Raw genomic sequence first — 25,182 nt, forward strand, 5'->3', positions numbered from 1 at the left:
CTGACTGGAAGCTATCATAGATGTTATGTTCATCAAGAGCAGCTGTGAGTTGTTTAGCCACAACCTTTTCCAAGATCTTGGAGATGAACGTAAGTTTAGAGATGGGTCTGAAGCTGCTATTGAGAGAGCGGTCAAGACTCGTTTTTTTAAGAAGCGGGTGGATTACAGCTTTCTTAAAGTAAGCAGGGACCTGACCAGAAACCAGAGAAGCATTAATTATAGAGAGCACGCTGGGACCAATGGACTGAAAAGCACTTTTAAACAAAAATGAGGGTAAGATGTCAAGGGGGCATGCAGAGGTCTTCATAGAGTTAACTAGTTTGGTTAACTCAGGCAAAGAAACAGGAACAAAGCTATCTAGGATGATGGGCCTGGTTGGAGTTGGGAGAGGCGGCGATAAGGCTGAAGGAGAGATGCTAGATCTAACCTTATTGACTTTGTCCACAAAGAAAGACAGAAAGTTCTCACAGTCTGTAACAGAGTGGATGGAGGCTGTAGGAGAGGCAGGAGAGACGATGCTACTGATGGTGTTAAACAGCACCTTGGGGTTCCCTTTGCTCTGGGACACCAGGTTGGAGAAATAGGAAACCCTTGCATCTCTGACTGGAGATCGGGGGCAGTCCCACTGCACTGGCAGACTGTGGTGGTGGTTGCCCTATTTAAAATGGGGGACTGCAGGATGAGTTCCATCTACAGGGGATTGCACTTCTGAGCCTCCCTGGTAAAGTCTATTCGGGGGTTCTGGAGAGGAGGGTCAGACGAATTGTCAAACCTCAGACTCAGGAGGAACAATGTGGTTTTCATCCTGGCCGTGGAACACTGGACCAGCCCTATGCCCTTGGGGGGTCTTGGAGGGTGCATGGGAATCTGCCCAACCAGTCTACATGTGCCCCCACAGGGCCTGCCGCATCCCCCGGCAGGCCCTGTGGGGGGTACTCGGGGAGTATGGGGTACCAGGCCCTCTGATATGGGGTGTTAGGTCCCTGTATGACCGGTGTCAGAGCTTGTTCCGCATTGCCGACAGTAAGTCGAGTTCATTTCCGGTGAGAGTTGGACTCCACCAAGGCTGACCTTTGTCACCGATTCAGTTCATAACTTTTATAGACAGGACTGCTGCATCTGCAGTGATGCGGGTGTTGTACCGGTCTGTTGTGGTGAAGAGAGAGCTGAGCCAGAAAGTGAAGCTCTCAATTTACTGGTCGATCTACGTTCCTACCCTCACCTATGGTCACGAGATTTGGGTAGTTGCAGAGTGGCTGGGCTCTCCCTTAGAGATAGTGTAAGAGGCTCGGTCATCCGGGAGGGGCTCAGAGTAGATCTGCTGCTCCTCCGTATCTAGAGGAGCAGTTGAGGTGGCTCAGGCATCTGGTCAGTATGCCTCCTGGACACCTCCCTGGTGAGGTTTTCAGGGCACGTTCAACTGGGAGGAGACCTAAGGGAAGACCCAGCACATGCTGGAGGGACTATGTTTCTCGACTGGCCAGGGAAAATCTTGGGATTTCCCCGGAAGAGCTGGCCCAAGTAGCTGGGGAGAGGGAAGTCTGGGCATCCCCGCTTAGGCTGCTGCCCCCACTTCGACTCTGGATAAGGGGCTGAAAATGGATGGATGGATGGATGGAAAAATCAAATGTAACAAGAATAATTATTCACAGAAACAGAAGTATTTCACAAACAGGGATTGTGGGCGAACACACGATAACCGATGTGAGGAACTATTGCATGTTATTTTCAACTGACTGCTGGCTTTCTTCACAGGATTGCACGAACCCTTGCTGCAACGCCACTACGTGCACGCTGACAATGGGTTCACAGTGTGCTGACGGCGAGTGCTGTAACAGCTGTAAGGTGAGTTACTGAGCATCTGAGATTAGGTTTATTGGTTTCAATCAGTTTTAAAACTAACAAAAACAAATAAACAAATGAAGTTGCGGGGGGGGGGGGTAGCTTCAGTGTTTGAATCACCTGTGCAGCATCTTATCAGGTTCTGCAGAAGCCTGTTACTCACCTGCTGATTGAAATCAGTGGGATGATGCAGGGTTAACCTAAAACGTGCTGGACACCGGCCCTTCAGGCCGGGAATTGAATACCCCTGAAGTGAAGTGTCGAAATGATGGACCAAAGATGCATCTGCAATGGTGGCAGGGACCCCTGGAGGTAGATAAATCAATCAAGAAGAGATTCCCATCAGAACATCTGAGCTGGACACCGAGCTGCACTGACAGCAAGCTGAAGAAGGAGAGGGGCGTGGAGCGCGTTGGTCACTAGCAGCCAGTGGCGGACTGGTAATTGGGAGAAAATGGAAATTTTCCAGTGGCCTGGCTGTTATTCTGGCCCACTCAGTGATTGGCGGTCATGGCGTGTGTATTATCTAAATGAACAATCCATCATGCAGCTCATCAGGGCATCTGCTCTCCTGACACTCACACAAACTGAGCAAACTGGGCACACACACACACACACACACACACACACACACACACACACACACACACACACACACACACACACACACACACACACACACACACACACTTTTTATGTCTCTGCTTGTGGTGTGATTCTCTTGACCCAGACATGTAGTCTGGTACCCGTCTTAAGTTCTGGTGGATGATGGTGTCTGGCATATTTCATCTAATGTGCAGGAGGCATGTTTAACAGGATTAAATAGAACTTTAGTTTATGCAACAAAAGCAGATTATAGCAGCAGAGCACACATATTTATATTTGAGAGGAAAGAATCAGGGCACATGTGAAGCTTTAATTTAGTTGTTTTACACTTTTACAGTAGGCGCCCAACCTAACTCACTTTTAGTGTTTAGCGTGGATCAGGCGGTGGCCTGGGATGGTTTCAAAGTTCCCAGCCTGAATTATTGTCCCAGTCTGCCCCTGCTGGCAGCAGCAGAACCAGAGCGGTCTCCAAAACCTGTCTCTCAGAGAGACTTGTCACTTAAAAAATGTTCCCTGAGGAAACTTTGGCTGAATAGCGCTTGTTCCTGTCTCCAATGTGGTGACGCATCCATGAGCCTGTCTGAGGAAAAGTCCAGAATCTCATCCTCTTCAGCTCAGAAAGCACCTATAGAGACATCTAAGCAGGGGACCTGTCATTTCAGGTCTTTATCATTTTTGTTTAGATTTTAAAACATGACAGTCCTTACATTTAGAATTGGTATACAGACAAAAAATGTATGCAGTAAAATAAAACACAGTTTAATTAAATATTCATTCACTATTTTACAAGCACAGAGAGCCGCATCAGATGGTCTGCTGATCCCTGACCTAAGCTTTAGTTGGTCCTGGGTCAGCGGGTGGATGGTCCTATGTATCTGGTTTAGACCACGCCTCGTCACATCCCAGGGGCTACCAGGTACTCCACAATGAGTTCCCATTTGGCATCATAGGTCTGAGAGGAATTGTGTTCCTAAATTGAAAGAAAGAATAACTGAACATGACTCAGTCTGGGTCCGACATAGTCAAATGGCCCTAGGGGGCGCTAGGGAGTAATGACTGATCGACTGAGACTGGGATTACAAGCAGTGGTTAAGCTTGGTGACTCGTGAGTCATCTACATTAATAGGAGGCAGATGAGGTGGGTTTCAGACATCCATCTCATATGGGGAGAGGCAGTGTTGGATGGTCCTGTGGGGTAATGGGAGAACAGATAGAGCATAACTACAGAGCTCTGGACTGTGAGAAAACCGGCTTCAGGAATCAAACGCTCGGATTGTAACACAACAGATACTGCCTCGGTCCGAGGAGTGCCGCAGAAAGCAGGATGTCTGTGATCTGGCAGAGTACTGTGATGGGAGCAGTCCCACCTGTCCGGAGGACGTGTTTGCTGTGAACGGGCTCCCCTGTGATGGAGGTCAGGGTTACTGCTTCAACGGCCAGTGTCCAAAGAGGTCAAGCCAGTGCATCAAGCTCTATGGGGCCAGTAAGTGTCTTTGAAGAAAGACGTTAACACCTCACAATCTAAAGATGCATAACGGTGGTTCCATGTGCTCCTACCCTGCTCTCAGCGGCCACAGAAGCTGGCCAGTCCTGCTTCAACTATAACACCAAGGGGACCTACTACGGCTTCTGCAAACGCCTCTCAAACACCCAGTTCGTTGGTTGCCAGCAAGCGTGAGTGAGAGTTTAATGATAGCTGTAGTTTGTTCCGCTGGAATACTGAAGCTCAGTATCAGTCTCTTTTTGTTCAGGGATGTTTTCTGTGGGAAGCTTTTCTGCAGCGGTGGCAATGACAACCCGAACTACGGCCAGATGGTCTCCATCGGGAACTGCAAGGCATCTTTCTACAGTGACTACACCAAAGATTACGGCCAGGTGGATGAAGGGACGATATGTGGAAATGAAAAAGTGCGTTCTTCCTTTTATCAAACAGCAGACGTGGTCTTTTCTGGTCCACCCGCTGCAGTAATAAAGTCTTGTGTTGTTGGTAGGTGTGCAGCCAGAATCAGTGCATGGGTCTGGAAGCTGCCTACAGAAACACAAACTGTTCTGCCAACTGCCCTGGCCACGCTGTGAGTACGGTCTCAGGCTGAGCAAAGTCATAAGTTCAATCCTGAAATGTACATTTTTAACTTTGCACTTGTTCCTCTAAAGCTGTAGGACGTTGGAGGAACTTTAGTTGTATTTAAAACTTCAAGATCAACTTCACTAAAAAACTTTTTTTATTATTATTTCTGATTATAATCGGTCACTCTGAGTTATTCATGCAGGCTGAATATGAAAATAGTCTCCTACACATATCTCCTGCTTTAGCTTCTGATAGAAAATAGACGGTGAAACTCCAGGATTAGAAATTCCTGACAGAGCTACGTCACACTGTCACTTAACATTCATGGACTCACTCATCCTGATTCTCGACAGGGAAGGCTGTTGTTGGTGTAGCGTCCAGGAAACAGCAGAGAACGTCTCAGCTAGTAGAAGCTAACCATTAGTATTATCAACTTCACCACACAGTAGAACTCCTCCAGGCTTGTGTTATTTGTGGAGATAAAACATCAACGTAGCAGAACCAGTGGAGTCTGTTATAGTCGTGTTGCTGTTAGCCAGAGATGTCCAAATATCAGGAAATAAGACTCCAAATCCTGTCGTCTGGAGCTACCTTCTCCTCCAGCTGAATTCTGAAACAGGCACACTGAAGCTTTTTTCCCCAGAGTGCGGGGAAAAAAAGCTCTGGTGCACCTGTTTCACTTATAAGACATTCATTCCTACTAGAGACCACTGCAAATGTATTAGAAATATCAGTAAAGTCTCCGTTTAGTTGTAGTAAAATATGACTGGTTGATATTAATGATAATCAGCATGAAAATAACTGTGACAAAACCATGTTAGCCAGAGTCTGTTTACTGAACATGTCAGAGGTCGCATGTATTAAACCTGATGAGCTGAGGCATGATGAGCAGGAATCCACAAGCTGGTGTTCAACAGGGATGTAACTATTGAGCAGACCACATAGCAATGAAGTTAAAGAGCTGCTGGTGTGATTCCAGGTTTGTAACCACAGAAGTCAGTGTCAGTGCGAGCCTGGCTGGTTGCCTCCTAGCTGTGAGTCAAATGATGGGGCCTTCAACTCTCTTTCCACTGGTAAAGTGTTCATTAACACAAACTGTCCTGCTCTGCTGCATCCCACCCAACATTTCTGCTCTTCATCGCCGCAGGGACAATCGTCGGCATCTCTCTGGTGGTCATTCTTCTGCTCCTCGGTATTATTTGTGGTGTGGTGGGCTTCATGTGGAAAAAGAGACAAAATCCCACATTTCCAACGTAAGTAATCTTCACCCCAGCAGACATTTTAATGCTGATGTGTTTTTTTTTTGCATACTGAATGTGTGTTCACATTTCCAGTTCACAGAAGATGCAGGTACCAATAGGAGGCTCTGCTCCTCCTCTATACCGAGTCCCAGACATCAGTTATCCCACTCCAGCTGGAGAGGTAACTGTGCTTCAGACACAAATGTTTTTACGGTTCAACACTTTTCAAACCTCTGGCTTAAATCTTAGGCCCCAAAAGGAAGGCCCAAAGGAGCTCCACCTCCACCCCCTCCTGCAGGGAACCAGCAAAAGCCACCAACCCAGAACTACTTAGCTGCACGTCAGGTAAAAGGATTCTCCTGCATAACTCACAGACTTCAGGGCATCGGGTAATTCAGGGCTCAGAGCCTGCAGACAACAAACAAGATAGATATCCTAGTAACACAACCCAGCTTAATGCTCTTTTTAGTACCAATGCTGATCAACAGAGGAGAAAACAGCCTGGAAGTATAAAGCCGACTTTAACTCTAAAACAACCAAAACCACAGAGCAGCTCTTTGGATTTTTAATTGGTCATTAGAAAAATTTATTTTGAATATGAACTCAGTCACTCTGAGCTTTTCATGCAGGCTGAACATTAAAATAGTCTCCTACACCTATCTTCTGCATTGGCTTCTGATAGAAAACAGACGGTAAAAAACAAGGATCAGAAAATCCTGACAGATCTACGTCACACTGTCACTTAGAATTCATGGACTCACTCATCTCGACTCACGACGGGGAAGGCTGTTGTTGGTTCAGCGTCCAGGAAACAGCAGAGATTGTCTCAGGTAGTAGAAGCTAACTATTAGCATTAGCAACTCCACCACACAGCAGAACTCCTCCAGGCTTGAGTTGTGTGTTGAGATAAAACATCGACGTTATAGAACGGAGTCAGTGGTAGAGTTGTGTTGCTGTTAGACAGGGAGAGGGAAGAAGTTATAAGAATCCAAATCCTGTCATCTGAAGCTACATTCTCCTCCAGCTGAATACTCTGTGCTGAAACAGGCGCACCGGAGCTTTTATCCGACGGTGCGACGGTGGCACAGGAGTTAAGTACTCGCCCCGTAATCGGAAGGCTGCAGGTTCAAGTCCTGCTCAGTCTGTCACTGTCGTTGTGTCCTTGGGCAAGACACTTAACCCACGTTGCCTGCTGGTGGTGGTCGGAGGGACCGGTGACGCCAGTGCTCGGCAGCCTCGCCTCTGTCAGTGTGCCCCAGGGCAGCTGTGGCTACATCGTAGCTCATCACCACCAGTGTGTGAATGTACCCTACCATACCATGTTAATTTATATAGCGCATTTAAAAACAGCATGACAGCTGACCAAAAGTGCTGTACAGTAAAAAGGACAAACCCCAAGATACAAACAGATCAAAGTCATATAGGAGTGTAGCACCCAACTCAAGTAGCTCTGGATTAACCCTCGGTTAAGATGGTGATAGTACTATGAGCGGGGCCCTGGGTACATTAATTAATCTTATTGGTAAACAGGAGAAACAATGACTAACCAGTTTTAACCTTTTTCCTTAGAAACCTTAATGTCCTCCACTTAGTGAAAATAATATGAATTCTGTTTAATCTTCACTAAGAATAATGAATTTATCTAACATGTTAAACCTCATTTTTACATTTTAGTAACCCTTATCACTTATAAACTCTGTAACTAATAATTATGACACAACACAAACTTTAAATCCAAGATGTGAAATTTAGTCAAACAAAATATGATTTAAAATAAAAATAAAAATGCAATATTCCAAGTTTTGAAATGTTTCCTTACAATCCAATGGAAGGTTTTTCCCTCTTCACAATTCACAGTCAAGATTTAGAAACAACACATTTATCCAAAATATTTCCCTTTTCAATTTTTGTAACCTTTGTGAGCTCATTCACTGAAACCGTCGCAGGCCTGATCGTTGCTCGGGCTCGTTGGGCCAGAAAACACACAAATGGCCGCTTCACTTGATAAACAGTAAAAAAACAAAACGCACGTGCTCAGGTCTACTCACAAATCCTTTGGGCTACGTGCGAGGGCAAGCAGAGGGGCAGGCTTGGTTTGTGACCATGCGACAGCGGCATACCCGGGCTGCTGAGTACACTGGAACAACCACACGGAATTCCTATCCACAGCAGAAGAGTCCAGAGAATTCCTCTCGGTACTTTGACTTTGTCCATGTGGGCTTCCATGCACTTGATGAATAAGCTTTTTGATTACCTGTTGAGCATTTTCTGGAGCTGTACATTTGTTTGCAAAATGGCCATTTCCTCCACATCTGTAGCAGAAATTATTTGACTCTTTACTACTCTTTGGCTTAAAGGTAGATGACTTTGGACTGAAGTCCACTTTGAACTTAGAATAGTGCCCTCTCTCTTTTGCATAATGTTGTGGCTTTACCAACATTACACTTGACTGTGCTTTCAGCTCTTTTGACTTCTTTTCTTAACTGTTGCACTTCGCTGCTTGTGTCTGATTTCTCTTTTTTCTCGATTTTCTCTTTTTGTGGCTTGACTCTGTAGAATGAGACTGCTTGTTGAGCACTTTCAGCTTTTCTTTTAGCACTTGAATTTCGGACTGAAACTCATGTTTCTGACAATCTCTGGAGTCTGTTTCACTTGCTACTTGCACTCCATGCACGTACTGTCTCTGTGCTGGTTTTTTGAGTTTTTGTCTTGCAGCTTCACACTCCTCTTCTTCTCGAATTTCTTTCAGTAGACTTAAAAATGTCGGGGGATCACTTCGCTTACCTCTTAGACCTAGCTGAAGCAGCATGAAGTCTGATTCAGTGGCACTTTTAATGAGTTGCTCAAGCCTTGCTTGGATGACTTCATCTACTTGTAGGCCTCCCTTTTGCATGACTTTGTTCAGTAATCTTTCCAGTCTCAGCAAGAAGTTAGACAAGCACTCCCCTTGTCTTTGATGCATAGCTCTGAATGTGAGATACAACTCCTCACCGGATTCAGCGGTTCCAAAGGTACTTTCCAGTGCCTGTATGTAATCCACATGGTTTGCCAGGGGATTAGACATGCGCACTGCTTGAATGATCTCCAGCGCTGGCCCTTTGAGACTCTCAATAATCCTTCGGCGTTTCTCCTTATCTGAGCACTCATACTCATCAGTCATGAACTTTACTTGTTCTAGCCAGCTATCCAAGTTGTCTTCGCCGGGCGGAGTAGGGTGGACTCCTGAGAAGATTCTAAAACGACGGTATAAATTGTTTTCATTTGGCTTGGACTGCAACACATCACCTACCACCCGAATGATTGACTCGGGGCTGCCGTTCCATGAAGTTCTAGGATCACATAGTCTTTTAACATCCTCCAATGTTTTCCCTTCATCACGTAGAAATCTGTCCAACGTCTCTGTGAATAGGTCGGAGTTTGTTTCTTGCTCTGCAACAACATTTTCCATTTACTTCCATCCTTAAGGGAAATCAACTCTGGCGGAACTTTGGTAGGATCGACTGCTTCACGGCATTCACATAACATGGTCAGGGTTTGATTATTGGCATCAAACATTTTTCCTCTTACTCTTACTGTCAGGTTCGGTGGCAGAGCTGAAGCTTGGCTGAGAGGATCTGTTGCCCAGACGCAGAGTGATGGATATAACCAGCGTGGTTAACTCCTGTAGGTCAGGATTGAAGGTTTGAGGGCTGGTAAGCCTGGAAACTCGATACAAAGTCTGGTGAGAACGATGACTGAGTAATGAATGAAACGCCGGCACTTCCTTAAGTAGTGTCGGCGTGATGACGTCAGCCGCCACGTTGGTGGCAGGAATGATGGGAAATGAAGTCAGCGGGAGGAGTTCGTGACACTTACCTTGCCCAAGGTTTTTACTTGTTCGAGTGTTTCTTCTACTGTGGATAGGTCCTCCTCTTCAGGCACTCCAATAACTAGAACGGCATGTGCCTGTTCGAGCCCTTCACCTCTGCACCAATTTGCAAGATTTGGTTGTGAGACATTACTTTTGGTGACCATAGTGTAACAAGTTACTTTGTAGGGGGAAGAAACAAGATTAATTGAAGTTGCTTTTTAGGACCAGTGTTACTCTTAGTTACTTTAAGGTTACAGCAGATTTAGTGGTAACTTAAAATGTAGATAAAACAACAAACAATCCCAGCGGTGCCTCCAAATGTGTAGCACCCAACTCAAGTAGCTCTGAATTAACCGAGGGTTAATCCAGAGCTACTTGAGTTGGGTGCTACAGGAGGTAAGAGACAAAATTTAAAACACTGTAAAAGAAACATAGAACAATAAGATACAGAGCCACAATAAAACGTAAAAACACTAAAAACTAGAGCATTGAATAAAAGCTAAATGATAGAAGAAGGCCTTCAGTACCGACTTAAATCGACCCAGTCCTGGGGCCTGTCGAACACTAAGGGGGAGAGCATTCCTGAGTTTAGGAGCAGTGAACGCAAAGGCCCGCTCTCCACGACATTTATACCTCATTTTCGGGACGCACAAAAGCAAATGGTCTGCAGATCTCAGGTTTCTGGTTGGAGAATAAGGCTTTATCAGTTCTGGAAGATAAGCCGGGGCTTGACCATTCAGAATGTTGTAGACAAAGGTCAAAACCTTAAATTGGATGCGGTATTTAACAGGCACCCAGTGCAAGCGTGCAAGGACGGGTGAAATGTGACAGCGTCTAGAGGTGTTTGTCAGGAACCTAGCCGCCACATTTTGCTCTCTCTGTAGACGCTCGAATGAGTCTGTGTGTGTGAATGTGTGTGTGAATGGGTGAATGACTGATTGTGTTGTAAAGCGCCTTCGGGGGTTCCAGGACTCTAGAAGGCGCTATATCAAATACAGGCCATTTACCATTGATTCCCCAGAGTACGACTTACAAGGCATTCATTCCTACTAGAGACCACTGCAGATCTCATGAAAATACAAGTGAAAGAGCTCTTTAAGGTTAATTGTGATTTGAAGTTTGACCTTAGAAACACTTTGCAGAAAGCAGAAACTGCACACAGAGAGCATAAACCAGGAACACTTGTGCAATTCTGGGGAAAACAGCAAAAACAAACCACTTCTTAAAAGTGAACAAAGTCACAAATAGTATAAAGAGGATTCAGCGCAGGTCCAGGCATTCAAAACCATTAAAACAGGTCAAACGGCTAACATTCAGAAAACCCTGAGAGGTGTGAAATATCAGTCTGTCCCATTAAAACACACACTGGCTTCACCCTGTTGCACACAGCCCCTAACCCTACTGTCACTCTCAATCTTCACTTAGTTTGACTTTGAACATCCGTTTAAAAGCATAATGGTGGCAGGTCATCTTTGTTAACCCTGTTACATAACCACGAGTCCTCAGCTGGGCTGTGATAACCGTCTGGTTAGTATTTCTGAGCAGGACATTAGCTTTACAGACAGGACAGACTCCAGCACCGTGTACTGGTACGTGTGTGCCACTACCTCACACTGCCATTATCTCAGGTGTGAGAACACCTCGCAGCCAAAAAGCTGTCCCCTCATTGGTTAAGGTGACTGATGATGGATGTAGAGGAGCAGTTTCTGCTGAGCCGTTTTCCGTTTTAAATACTACTAATAATAATAATGCATTTAATTTGAAGCGCCTTTCAGGACTCTCAAGGACACTGTACAAATAACAATTGACAAACACAGAAACAACAAAGAAAACAAGTCCAGTCAATTATTCAGCATTGTTAAAAGATACAAATAAAATAACTAAGAGAATGCCAGCTGGAACAGATGGGTTTTAAGGTGCGCCTTGAAGGTGGAGAGAGAGTCGAGGTTCCTGATATTAGGTGGAAGAGAGTTCCAGAGCTAAGGAGCGGAGTAGCTAAATGCTCGACCCCCCATAGTACTGAGTCTGATCCTGGGAACAACAAGGTGTGGTGAAGCAGAGGAACGAAGTAAGCGAGAGGAGGAGGTAGTTTTAAGCAGATTAGATAAATAAGGGGGAGCAAGATTATGGATGGATTTGAATGTGTGCAACATGAGTTTGTATTCTATTCTGGATTTGACAGGTAACCAGTGGAGTTTGTTCAGGACAGGGGTGATATGGTGAAATGCGGGAGTTCGGGTGACTACCCGTGCAGCAGAGTTCTGGACCAGTTGTAAGCGGTTGATGGATTTCAGGGGGAGGCCAAATACAAGGGAGTTGCAGTAATCAAGACGGCTTATGACTAGGCTATGGACCAAGGTAGCAGCAGTCTGAGGAGAGAGAGAAGGACGGAGACGGTTAATATTTCTTAGGTGAAAGTAAGCAGCTCTAATGGTATATTTGATGTGTTGCTGGAATGAAAGTGTGCTGTCCAAAATGACACCCAGGCTTTTTACTGAGAGGGAGGGTGAAGGTGAAGAGTTATCAATGGTAAAGGAAAAATTGTTGGTTATAGAAAGGGTGGTTTAGAGCCAACTAAAAGGATTTTGGACTTATTGCAGTTTAATTTTAGGAAATTTGAGGAAAGCCAGGAACTAATGTCAGAGATACAGTCAGTGAGGGAGGATGGAGGAAGTGTACTGGAAGGCTTGGTGGCAAGATAGAGTTGAGTGTCGTCAGCATTACAATGAAATTGAACATTATGTTTGCGAAAAATTCTGCCAATGGGAAGTAGATAGATGATAAAAAGGAGGAGGCAGAGAACAGATCCTTGTGGAACACCGGAAGTCACTGGAGAAGGGCGAGATTGAAAAGTGTGAAGTTGTATAAACTGGGTGCGTGATGAAGATAAGATTTGAACCATAAGGGTATTGGTAATGCCGATTGCAGACAGTCGTTTGAGTAAGCATATCCAAAGGGGCAGGAGTCATTGAGCAGAGAAAAGTCGTAGCTGATTGCCAAGTTTCAGTCAAGCAGAGGAAAGTCAGGCTGTTGTCAGAGATAAAGCAAACACAAAAAAGACTGTTTCAAACTTAGTTGACAATTCCATCTTTTTACTGCACATTTTCATCATTTCACCAAAAACAAACGGTTTCCACTTTCACACGGACAGCAGAGAACCAGAGGTGTGGGCTCGAGTCACATGACTTGGACTCGAGTCATTATTTTAATGACTTCTGACTTGACTTGATAAAATTTATAGACTCATGACTTGAATGTCAATGACTTGCGACTTGAATCTGTTGACTTGAGCATATTTGATATTTTTGCACTAAAGTGGCACATGGACAAAAATCCTAAATCATTCTTGGTTCTGGGTTTGATCTTGTTCTGCTGAATGCAGCAGCTATTTGAACTTTCTGCTTGTTTGAGCAAATAAATGAAGCTTTAAGAAGTTTTATTTCTGGAATTTATTATCATTGTCATTAAATTGAAGTTGGACAGATTACTTGATTATGACTTAAAAATTCAAAGTTAAGGACTTGTACTTGACTTGGACTCCACATCATTGACTTTAGGCTCAACTCGAGATTTGACTGGAAAGACTTGACTTACTTGTGACTTGCAAAGCAGTGACTTGGTCACGCCTCTACAGAGGACATACAGGACCGTTGTGGAGCTGGATAAATGCGGTTCTACCGGCGGTTTCATAGCTTTGAGTTTTAAATCCACCTGTTTCTGTCCACTAGGCTCTGAGGCCAGTGCCTCCACCAAAGGTGTGACATGCAGCACAGAGCCAGCCACAAGAACCCAGGGAGACCCGGTCTCAGGAAGACGAGGCTGACCGTCCACAGAGACACGGTCGTCCTTCAACCAAGACTTTTGTCCCTGCTGGAGGGACAATCTGGACTCACAGCCACTAAGAGTTTATCCCAGGGATTCATGTTTTATTTTCTAAAGCATCATTTTTATAAACAGCAGGACTTTAGCGGCAGAACCTGTTCTGATGCAACACATGTAGATAAAAGCTCATGACTTGTTAATATTTCTGCTTTTATAGGATCAGCATGTGTGATGTGCCTTTTAAACTTGTTTAGAGTCTACAAAGCACTTCATGAGGATTCTAAAACACACACACACACACACACACCTGATAATCCAAACACTAGCCCCTTTTGCGGGACGGTGTCTGGTAGTTACAGGTGCTGGGTACGATCGGACCCTTATCCAGTGACAGACCCCCCCCCCCCCCCCCCCCGGTCACTGGGGCACCAAGAGATGAACTGCAGCCTGCTGCGTTAAAGCCATGTCTTTAGAAACACTGAAATGACTTCATCTGAATGTTTAGTGATATTTTTTCAACACACATTAAACCTAAGCAGGATCTTCAGATACTCTCAGGTGTGTCCCAGTTGCACCATTACTCCTGCGTCTCAGCAGCGGATTAACAAAACATTCTGTGCAAACACGCCCACGAAGTGCAGCAGGTTGGACTCATGAACATCTGAAGGTCTTGCTCAGACTACAGAGCACCACAGCAGAATGAAAGCTAGGTCCGGCCCTTTGCCTGCTGATGAGACACAAGTGATTAGAAGCTGGTTACACAAGTTTAAACGTCTTCAGAGGCAATAGTCTGCCCACTTCTGGGTTCCCTCACTGTAATGATCACAGCTTCAGGATGAACCAGAACACGTGAAAGTAAAAGTTATAATTTATTAAGGAATTACAATTAAAAACACTCAAACAGCCGAGTTGATTCAGTAACAGCGTCACCCCGATGACCTGGACTTCAGATTACTGTTCCAGCTTCAACGAGGATGTTGTTGTTCCATCCCTGGTAGGCGTTTTCCAGGAGCTCAGAAAGGCCCCTCCCTCTGTATGTGACAGTGTGAGCGTCCTGTCACAGTGTCCCGACTGATCATGCGCCCTGGCTACTTGGCCAAGGGGATGTCCCTTTGGCTGACTGGTTAGAGTGTATGACTCTCACCCGGGAGTCTGGGGATCGAATCCCGCCCGGGGCCTCGCTTATCCACCTTGCCACATGTATAAACCATGCAGTCGCTTTAAGATCCTGTAATTAAAGATCTGTGGATGTCGACTTGTTTAATCAGCTTATAGAGCAGAAAAATAAACACTGCCATTAAACCAGAGCATCCAAGTCTCAGTAAACGACAAGATAACCAGGAGTAGATTGTTTTCTAAAGACTAGGTGTCACAGATGATGCTCTACATGAAAGAAGAGACGGTTTCAGAAACAACTTTAATGAGTCAACATGGTACAAGCTGAATAAATGACCATAGTCTTTCCCTCAGAGCGATACAAGTGGAGGTTCCACGGCAGCTTTTCACCTTTAGGGTTTCAGATTTGATAAGATGAACATTTTAAGACCCGACAGGTTCACTGTACGGCTCGCCCAAACACCTTATTTCACTAAAACATCACCATGGAAACCTTAAAGTGACTGAAGGGTATTATTGATGCTGACTGACCCTCCTGGCTGGATTCACACACTAACACACATCCTCACAAACACACACTCACTCACGTGTAGGGCTGGGACGATAATCAATAAATCAATTAATCGTACGATAGATAAAAATGAACTGAATAATTTTTCCCGCCTCGATTTGGCGGTCTGTGTCAGATACATGACCTGCATATTAACCACACCCCCTTAGCACCATTTTTGGTGTATGACTCACTGCAGCTGCACGTGAAGCAGAAGAGTCGAAAGGATGGATGAAAGGAACAAGGATACAGGGGAACTTACAGGATAACCTGAAGGAGGCTAGAGATCGGCATTTTCAGAAATTCTCTACAATCAATAACGTAGATCTATGCGACCTCAAAGGAAACAAACGGAGCTCAGACGTTTCATTACAAATGCGTAACTTAAGTAAAATAAAGGTTTTAAAGGTGTCCTTGCATCATTATGATATATTAAAATTACATATGTGACCATTTTGGTCTCGATGGCCACAACAATATCAAATATTGTCAATAAGTTGTTGGACAATATATCGTCCAGCTAAATTTGTTATCGTCTCAGGCCTACTCACGTGCACACAGGGACTCGCACACACTCACATGTGCACACACCATCACACATCCTCACAAACACACACTCAGATGTGCACACACACTATCACACAACCTCACACACACACACTCACATGTGCACACACACTATCACACAACCTCACACACACACTCACATGTGCACACACACTATCACACATCCTCACACATCCTCACAAACACACACTCACATGTGCACACACACTATCACACATCCTCACAAACACACACACTCACATGTGCACACACACTATCACACAACCTCACACACACACTCACATGTGCACACACACTATCACACATCCTCACACATCCTCACAAACACACACACTCACATGTGCACACGCACTATCACACATCCTCACAAACACACACACTCACATGTGCACACACACACTATCACACATCCTCACAAACACACACACTCACATGTGCACACACACTATCACACATCCTCACAAACACACACACTCACATGTGCACACACACTATCACACATCCTCACAAACACACACACTATCACACATCCTCACAAACACACACACTCACATGTGCACACACACTATCACACATCCTCACAAACACACACACTCACATGTGCACACACACTATCACACATCCTCACAAACACACACACTATCACACATCCTCACAAACACACACACTCACATGTGCACACACACTATCACACATCCTCACAAACACACACACTCACATGTGCACACACACTATCACACAACCTCACACACACACACTCACATGTGCACACACACTATCACACATCCTCACACATCCTCACAAACACACACACTCACGTGTGCACACGCACTATCACACATCCTCACAAACACACACACTCACATGTGCACACACACTATCACACATCCTCAAACACACACACTCACATGTGCAAACACACTATCACACAACCTCACACACACACACACTCACATGTGCACACACACTATCACACATCCTCAAACACCCACACTCACATGTGCAAACACACACTATCACACAACCTCACACACACACACTCACATGTGCACACACACTATCACACATCCTCAAACACACACTCACATGTGCAAACACACACTATCACACAACCTCACACACACACACTCACATGTGCACACACACTATCACACATCCTCACAAACACACACTCACATGTGCACACACACACTATCACACATCCTCACAAACACACACACTCACATGTGCACACACACTATCACACATCCTCACAAACACACACTCACATGTGCAAACACACACTATCACACATCCTCACACACACACTCACATGTGCACACACACTATCACACATCCTCACAAACACACACACTCACATGTGCACACACACACACATGTGCAAACACACACTATCACACAACCTCACACACACACTCACATGTGCACACACACTATCACACATCCTCACAAACACACACACTCACATGTGCACACACACTATCACACATCCTCACAAACACACACTCACATGTGCACACACACTATCACACATCCTCACAAACACACACACTCACATGTGCACACACACTATCACACATCCTCACAAACACACACACTCACATGTGCACACACACTATCACACATCCTCACAAACACACACACTCACATGTGCACACACACTATCACACATCCTCACAAACACACACATTCACATGTGCACACACACTATCACACATCCTCACAAACACACACACTCACCACACAACCTCCTCACACACACACTCACATGTGCACACACACTATCACACATCCTCACAAACACACACACTCACATGTGCACACACACTATCACACATCCTCACAAACACACACACTCACATGTGCACACACACTATCACACATCCTCACAAACACACACACTCACATGTGCACGCACACACTATCACACATCCTCACAAACACACACTCACATGTGCACACACACTATCACACATCTTCACAAACACACACATTCACATGTGCACACACACTATCACACATCCTCACAAACACACACACTCACATGTGCACACACACTATCACACATCTTCACAAACACACACACTCACATGTGCACACACACTATCACACATCCTCACAAACACACACACTCACCACACAACCTCACAAGCACACTCACATGTGCACACACACTATCACACATCCTCACAAACACACACACTCACATGTGCACACACACTATCACACATCCTCAAACACACACACTCACATGTGCACACACACTATCACACATCCTCAAACACACACACTCACATGTGCACACACACTATCACACATCCTCAAACACACACACTCACATGTGCACACACACTATCACACATCCTCAAACACACACACTCACATGTGCAAACACACTATCACACACACACACAGATCTTAACATGTGCGGCTCAGATGGCATGGCACATGTTTTTATCTTATGAAACAAGAATACATTTACGAGAACAGCGCGTCCTAACGCTGATTTTTCTTCCTACGCTGACATGAAGTTAGCGGGTTACAGCGAGGCGTGTCAGAGCACCAGTTTTACATCCTGCAGCAAAAGCAGGTGTTAAAGGGCTGGGAGTATAAGGAGGACCTCTAAAAGCAGCAGGTGTCAGTACTCCCCACCACGGTGGGACATGTCTGAGTGAGCTGAGCCTGAGATGGTGTGATGTGTGATTAGATGCTCTGACAGACAGCTGTAAGTGTGGAGGTGGAACCTTTTATAGCATCATCATCATCATCATCCCACTAGGAGGAATGACTCAGTCCATTGTGTCTGGCACCATCTGAGTGCTGCCATTTCTAACGATTCTCCTGTTTAATATTCATGGCTACGAAGTAAAAACAATCAGCACACTGTGTGGACGGGAACACCGAGACAAAAGAAAACCTCAAAACGTCAAACCAGTTTTTTAGTGTTTCAGGAAAAACCACCAAACTGCTACGATTCTGTAGAAAACACGGTTGCTTCTTATCAAACCATGAACACCAGTCTGTTCTGATTAGTCCCCCGCTTCATAAGACAATCGCAAAAATCTGGTTTCTTTAGCAAAAGTTGGTTGTCTCATCTCCTTCAAGTCCTCCGACCCAGAAGTCAGCTTAATCTGCAGCTGCTGGATCCACCGGGGATGTGGGAGAACTCCCGGCTTGTTGGGCTGGTTTTATTCAGCGTTTTTGATAAGGACCATCATCACTTCTAGTTCCTAGAAGCAAGAACTTCCAAGCTGCCATCAGATGAAGTCCAAACCAGGAGACAGGGACAAAAACCACACTAAGCATTAATCCATCATTTACCAGGAAACTTTTTCTCTGGAAGTAAAAAAAACAACATTCAGCATTTTTAGGAATGCACTGGAAATGTATTAATAGGACTTTTAATCTTTTAGGAGTTCTGCTTTGAGTATAAAATGATTTAATAATCCCTTTAATTCTAAAAAAATTCTTCCCTTATTTCATTGTTTTCAGCTTTTCAAGCACATCACTAAGCTTTCCTCTGACAAGTAAACGTACCACGGTCTGTAGAGCCTCACACGCCTCTGGGCTCGAGGCTACAGAAGTTGGTCGTTTCTCTTAAAACCAGAAAGAACTACAATAAAAAACAACCTTAAGGTCACTAAAACTCTTGAATAACAAACAAACATCTCATAAAAGTTCTTTTTTCAGTCGTGTCGGTACAACGATCACGTTTCATCAAATCAAAGTGTTCGTAACTATTCAACAGTTAATCTAATAAACTTTCATAAATAAGATCAGATTTTCCTGGAGCAGCACATCCTGTTTGTTTTTCCAGCGCCGGGGCCTCCTGTCTGAGTCACTGTGGGGGAGCAGAACACAGACAGTTTCAGCAGGCAGACAGACAGACAGCATGTCAGAAGGGTGCAGGTTACATTTAACTGCTTATCCATCAGTGCCGTTGTTGTTGGGGGAGTTGGTGCTGATGGTGGTGCCGTCTGGCTGCTTGCCATCTTTGCGCGGCGGCATCCTCTCGTTTATCCGGTCCAGGCCTCGGGCCTCCTCAAAGTTCCGAATCTTCCTTGTGGGAGAGAAGCCTTGAATGGCTGGAAGGAAGAGGAAACAAAGAAAGAAAAGCTAAAAATCTACTTTAAGGAGATATTTTTTTCTCCACAAAACTGAGCTGAACCTTCAGATCAAGACGAGCTCAAAACTGTTTAGCAGAGCATCATTTACTACAGCACATGCACGGTATATACAGGTGAAACTCCAAACATGAGAATCTGGTGCTAAAGCTAATTTATGTCAGTAACTGAACCTAAAAGGTTAAACTGATCTATGAGACAGACTCATTCCGGGCAAAGCCAGACATTTCAGCCTTTATGGCTCACAGCTCATGGAAAACCCCACGCCTGCAGAGGGTTCCTGAGCCTTGGTCTCGCAGTCTGAGCTGGACTGCTGACATAAGTGGACTCCAAATTCTCTTTGTTCTAGCTTCACCTGTAGGACTTCTAGAGTCCAAACACCAGCAGGACAAGCAACAAGAAAAACCGCTGGGAGACTTACGGTCACGTTCCCAAACAGCCAACGGAACCAGAGAACGTGTGCAAACGAAAAGCAAACGTGTGAGGTTTCTTTCAAAACACTGTTCAGACATTTCACCTGTCAACTTTAATAGAATAAATCCAAAGAGTGGATTCATTAGAAATAAAGACTCTTGCACAACCAGTTATCTGTTAACATGGTCTGCCTCTTCGATCCCCGTCTTTTACCCTTAGTGCCTTCTTAACACGGTGGTCTGAAAAGAAATGCCTCTTAAAGGGAGGGCCCAACACACAGGAACCCCCATGTCAAGCCTCCACAAAGCCTTCATCAGACTGAGCTGTGTGACCCTCGCTCCAGACGAGGTTGGATGTAAACAGGAAATGAACACACCAGTAACTTGACTATAAAACATCGTCTCTGTAAAGGTTTGCTGTGAAAACAACAATCAGTTTTTAAACAAGGTGTTTTGGTCAAACTTACAGTAAAAACATTCTGATAGGGTTGGGCGATGTGGCCTCAAACCATGATAACTACCCGTACGGCGGCGGTTGGAGGGGGCGGTGCTAGATTTGGTCCAGGAAGAGCCAGTTCCCACAAAAATCCTTCAACAACCTTTAGGCCAATAGAAGACCAATAGAAGAATTAGATAAAAATTTGATCTGATTATGGAGGGAACTCCCCAGCTATCTACCTTCAGAAAGTAACATTATTTTGTTTGGATGGGTACTGGAAGGGTGGTCAAAAAGGACAAATATTTATTTGGTATCTTGCGGGTTTTGAGCAAAGAGGCCATCTCTAAAAGTGTTGTTCACAGGAGAACCCAACTCCAAGCTCATGGATGGACCTCACAGGATGGAGAAAGTCAGGGCAGTGGTGAACTCACTGCAGGACTTATGAGTTTCATTATGGAAGAAAAGGACGATTTAGTGACACAAAGACTTGGACTGGATGACTAATAAATGATACATGGGGAGATGGGGGCACAGATAGGATCCTGTCTTAACTCCCTAATGTAAAGGTCCTTGTTCTGTATTGTTTACTTTTAAAAAGGGACATTCAGAGGGATAAACAACACACACACACACACACACACACACACACACACACACACACACACACACACACACACACGTGTGCTGGCTGGATTCTCCGCCCCTTTATGTCAAGAGGAAACACAGAATGATTTACTCCCAGTCAATTCAGTCGTTTACAAACCTGCAGAGTGGCTGAACACCAGCAATGACCAGGAGAGGCGGACAGAGCGGCAGCAGCCAGCAGCCAAGGGGTGTAACAGGATTAGCTCATGGAAATATCCCTGGCAGGGATGTCCCTGATCTTATCTTAGCCCTGTCTCTCTGCTTGACAATTGTTGACTATGAAGACCAATGAGACCACAGCCGGGAACTTCTCATTAACAAAACTATCTTTCAGCTTTACAGAAGAGGATTTGGGCCACTGAAAAGAAAAAAGTAAAGAAAGCAAATTCAGACTTTTTTCTATGATGTGTTTTCTCAGAATTATTAAAGCCAGAAATCTGAGAAAAAAAAGTCAGAATTCTGAAGAGAAAATAAAGTTAGAATTTCTGAGAAAAAAGTCCAAATTTTAACATTAAAGTCAGAATTCTGAGAGAAAAGAGTCAGAATTCACTGGCTCTCTGTCCAGGGTGTACCCCACCTGATTGCCCATTGACCGCTGGAGATAGACAGCAGGCCCCCCGCAACCCTACGTGGACAAAGCGGGTTCAGACAATGAATGGATGGATGAAAGTCAGAATTCCAAGATTAAAGTCAAAATTCTGAGAAAAAAAGTCAAAATTCTGAGATTAAAGTCAGAATTCTGAAGAAGGAAATAAAATCAGAATTCTGAGAGAAAAACTCAGAATTCTCAATCTTTACTTTTATTCTTTTCAGTGGCCCTAATCCTCTTCCGTACACATAACTTTACATGTGCCTACAAACAAAACGAAGGCTGCAACAAATGATTAATTGGATCATCGATGAATCGGATGGAATACTAACTCGATTAATCGGATCAAACGATGAAATTTTAAAACTGCTAGGGAAATTTTTTTCTCTCCTTTACTTTAACAACAAAACGAATAACATTTCAATCGTGTACAAAACAACAAGTTATCACCTAAATAATTAAACTATGATCAGTAAATTTTATGTATATTATTAACATATTCAGTAGTAAGCTACTAGAAATGCTAATAAAATTTTATTTCTACTGCTAAAAATGCAATGGTGACATGTCCATTATGTACAAGTTAGCAATAGTCCAATTTTAATTATGTTAAAAGATAAGACATGTTTGTGAACTACATGCTACAGGGGCTTGCTAAACTTCTGCAGCGGTTTGGCAGAGCAGACTCAAAGCAGACATCTTAAACTGAATAAACAAACAGGATGGTGTTGCAAACAAATTTTGCCGTTAATTTTTATCGATTTTATTGATTCGTTGTTGCAGCCCTAAACAAAACTAATGTGCATTCCGGGGTAGAAAGAAACAGGTTGGCACCCATTAATCTTAACCATGTTCCATTTTTTTACCAGCAGTATATTTTAACAGTCATACCTAATGTGATTAACAGATACTGATGGTGCAAGAGCAAAAGACTATTAAATGTATAGTAAAACGATAATTAATCATAAAAACGTCACAAAAGTCACAAAACAATGTAGTAAAAATAGTGTTTTTTTTCTAAATGTGACACACAAAGAAGAAACTGGAGCCACACAGCAGATGCATACCTTTAGCTTTAGCTGCTTCAATGGTAGCTTTGTTAGTAAAAGTGGGGAAGAAGAAGGAGAAAAAACAGAAATTCATCAACTAGTCAAAGTTAACAACAGGAAATACAGTGCAGTGCATCAGCTACCGCACATGAAGACTAAACTCACAGCAACGTGAAGGGTCGGGGGAGGGGGTGTATTTAAGGTTAAGATGGCTGAGGGAGAGTTAAAGCAATGTTGGTATTAAAGGGTCAGGAGGAGGTGAGGCCAGCTGTGGTGGAGCTCAGAGGAGTTTGGATGATCTAGTACCCAGGATAAGAGCCATCATCGCCTGAACTGATGTTATTCTGAATAGGTGTGTTTCTGTTTCGGAACTTCAGGGGAAACTCTGGGAGGGGGAAATAGTAGCACTGTGTGTCCTCTCATCTGCTGTGTCTCCATTCAAATTCAGCCCTTTCAGAACTTTTTTTTTGTATATGATTTATTCATAACTTTTCCCACAGTTACATCACATCCACATACCTACACACTAAAAGAAAAGAAAAGAAAGAAAAAATAAATAAATAAAAATAAAACACTCATGCGCTGCGGTAACAAATAGGCATCCAACGTGTGGCTATGCCGGTGATAGCTCTACAAGGCCAAGGTTAAGTGTCCATGTCGAGTGTCACAGAGGTCACATGGTTTTGGAACGGCCTCCAAATTTTGGCAAAGTCAGTTTCAGAGCCTCTCAGGATGAACCTTCTTTTCTCTAGTTTCATAAAATAGAGGGCATCGTTTTTAATCCAGTGGGAGTGGGTCGGTGGGTGAGGGTCTTTCCAACTCATCAGGATACCTCTCCTTGCTAATAGCGTAAGGAAGGCAACCAGATTAGCAAAGTGAGGTGGCAAGGAGTGACCAGCAGGTAGCACCCCAAATAAAGTCGTCAGTGGGGATCGTGGAACCCTCCAAGACACAATAAGTGAGAGTGAATTAAAAGTAGAGTCCCAGAATTTTGACAGGGCAGTGCAAGTTAAAAACATGTGGGTGAGATTAGCTGGACCCTGTTTGCATTTTACACAGTTAGAGTCTGTACCTGGAAATATTTGAGCCAATCTGCTTCTGGACCAGTGAATCCTATGTACTACCTTACACTGAAGTATGCAGTGCCTTGCACAAATTGAGGAGTAGTGAATACGCCTTAGGGGTGATTCCTATTGGCTGTTATTAATCTGCATGTTAAATTCCTCGGACCAAGCAACACGGAGATGATCAGATCGTGCCACAAACATGGAGAGAAGAAAATTATAAAGTTTGGATATTGCTCCTTTCTGGGAGGGTTTAATCTCCATGAAATATTTTCTGATAAAGTCCCTGGCCTGCAGATACCAGAAAAAATGTGAATTTGGCAAGTGGTATTTAAGCGACAGCTGTGTAAATGAGGCCAAAACGCCACCCACAAAAAAGTCCTTCACATGGATCAGCCCGTGACTCCTCCATACCACAAAAGTTTTATCTAACAGGGATGGGGGGAAAAGTAGATTCTGGTCAAACGGTGAGTGCAAAGGTATACCCTGGGTTTTAATATAACACCTCATTTGAGACCAAATTTTAAGACAGTTTTTAACTATAGTATTGCTAGTGTACAAATGCAGGCTAACGTTTGAAGGGAGACACAGGAGAGAGAGCAAAGAGGCAGAGTCAGATGTGGCCTCCTCCAGTCGCAGCCAAATTGGCTCAGTAGAGTTGGTCTGACACCAAAATAGCATTGTGCGAATATTAACAGCCCAATAATAGTACTGAAAATTTGGAAGGGCAAGGCCCCCCAGGTTCTTACTTTTTTGTAGAAGGCTCTTGTGCATTCTGGGAGGTTTTTTGTCCCATAAAAACTGTGAAATAGAACTGTCAAGAGTCTGAAAAAAACTTTGGAATGAACACCGGGATGCATTGAAAGAGATACAGGCATCTTGGCAAGAAGTTCATTTTAATACAGCTAATCCTTCCTGCTAAAGAAAGAGGCAGCATAGACCAGCACTGCAAATCCTGAGCCAACTGCACCAACAGAGGGTCAAAGTTAGTTTTAAAAAGTTTTGAGAAGTCCTTGGTTACATGGATACCCAAATATTTAAAACTTTGCGAGACAGCCTTAAAGGGCAGACTAGAAAGTGGGTATGCTGTCGCAGCTGAGTTAATCGGAAGGATTTCACTTTTATCAAAGTTAAGCGTATATCCGGATATCTGTTCAAAGTCCCTCAGCAAAGATAGAATTGGAGAAATGGAGTTAT

At 44.1% G+C, this 25,182-nt stretch overlaps 2 protein-coding genes across 8 annotated transcripts in view; one reads left to right on the top strand and one right to left on the bottom strand.

Annotated features, from left to right (window-relative positions):
* Positions 1–14,739, top strand: part of adam28 (ADAM metallopeptidase domain 28) — a 42,885-nt gene extending 28,146 nt beyond the window's left edge. For all 3 annotated transcript variants that reach the window (XM_054731204.2, XM_070546340.1, XM_070546341.1), the window contains exons 13-22: positions 1,756–1,845; positions 3,736–3,931; positions 4,017–4,122; positions 4,200–4,356; positions 4,440–4,520; positions 5,496–5,589; positions 5,664–5,769; positions 5,851–5,938; positions 6,007–6,102; positions 13,336–14,739. In XM_054731204.2, coding sequence (XP_054587179.1) covers positions 1,756–1,845; positions 3,736–3,931; positions 4,017–4,122; positions 4,200–4,356; positions 4,440–4,520; positions 5,496–5,589; positions 5,664–5,769; positions 5,851–5,938; positions 6,007–6,102; positions 13,336–13,368 — 1,047 coding nt within the window. In that variant the 3' untranslated portion in view covers positions 13,369–14,739. The remainder of the gene's footprint in view (positions 1–1,755; positions 1,846–3,735; positions 3,932–4,016; positions 4,123–4,199; positions 4,357–4,439; positions 4,521–5,495; positions 5,590–5,663; positions 5,770–5,850; positions 5,939–6,006; positions 6,103–13,335) is intronic.
* Positions 14,740–14,827: 88 nt separating this feature from the next.
* Positions 14,828–25,182, bottom strand: part of ppp3cca (protein phosphatase 3, catalytic subunit, gamma isozyme, a) — an 87,461-nt gene continuing 77,106 nt past the window's right edge. For 2 of the 5 annotated variants that reach the window (XM_054731206.2, XM_015971852.3), the window contains exons 13-15: positions 22,940–22,966; positions 19,584–19,747; positions 14,828–19,503 (exon numbers count right to left, since the gene is read on the bottom strand). In XM_054731206.2, the coding sequence (XP_054587181.2) occupies positions 19,587–19,747; positions 22,940–22,966 (188 nt within the window). In that variant the 3' untranslated portion in view covers positions 14,828–19,503; positions 19,584–19,586. Of the gene's footprint in view, positions 19,504–19,576; positions 19,748–22,939; positions 22,967–25,182 lie in introns of all 5 variants that reach the window. The other 3 variants (XM_015971853.3, XM_015971855.3, XM_015971856.3) reach the window with 3 other exon arrangements.

Source organism: Nothobranchius furzeri, chromosome 17 (assembly GCF_043380555.1).
Source record: "Nothobranchius furzeri strain GRZ-AD chromosome 17, NfurGRZ-RIMD1, whole genome shotgun sequence".
NCBI classification, from domain to species: Eukaryota; Metazoa; Chordata; class Actinopteri; order Cyprinodontiformes; family Nothobranchiidae; genus Nothobranchius; species Nothobranchius furzeri.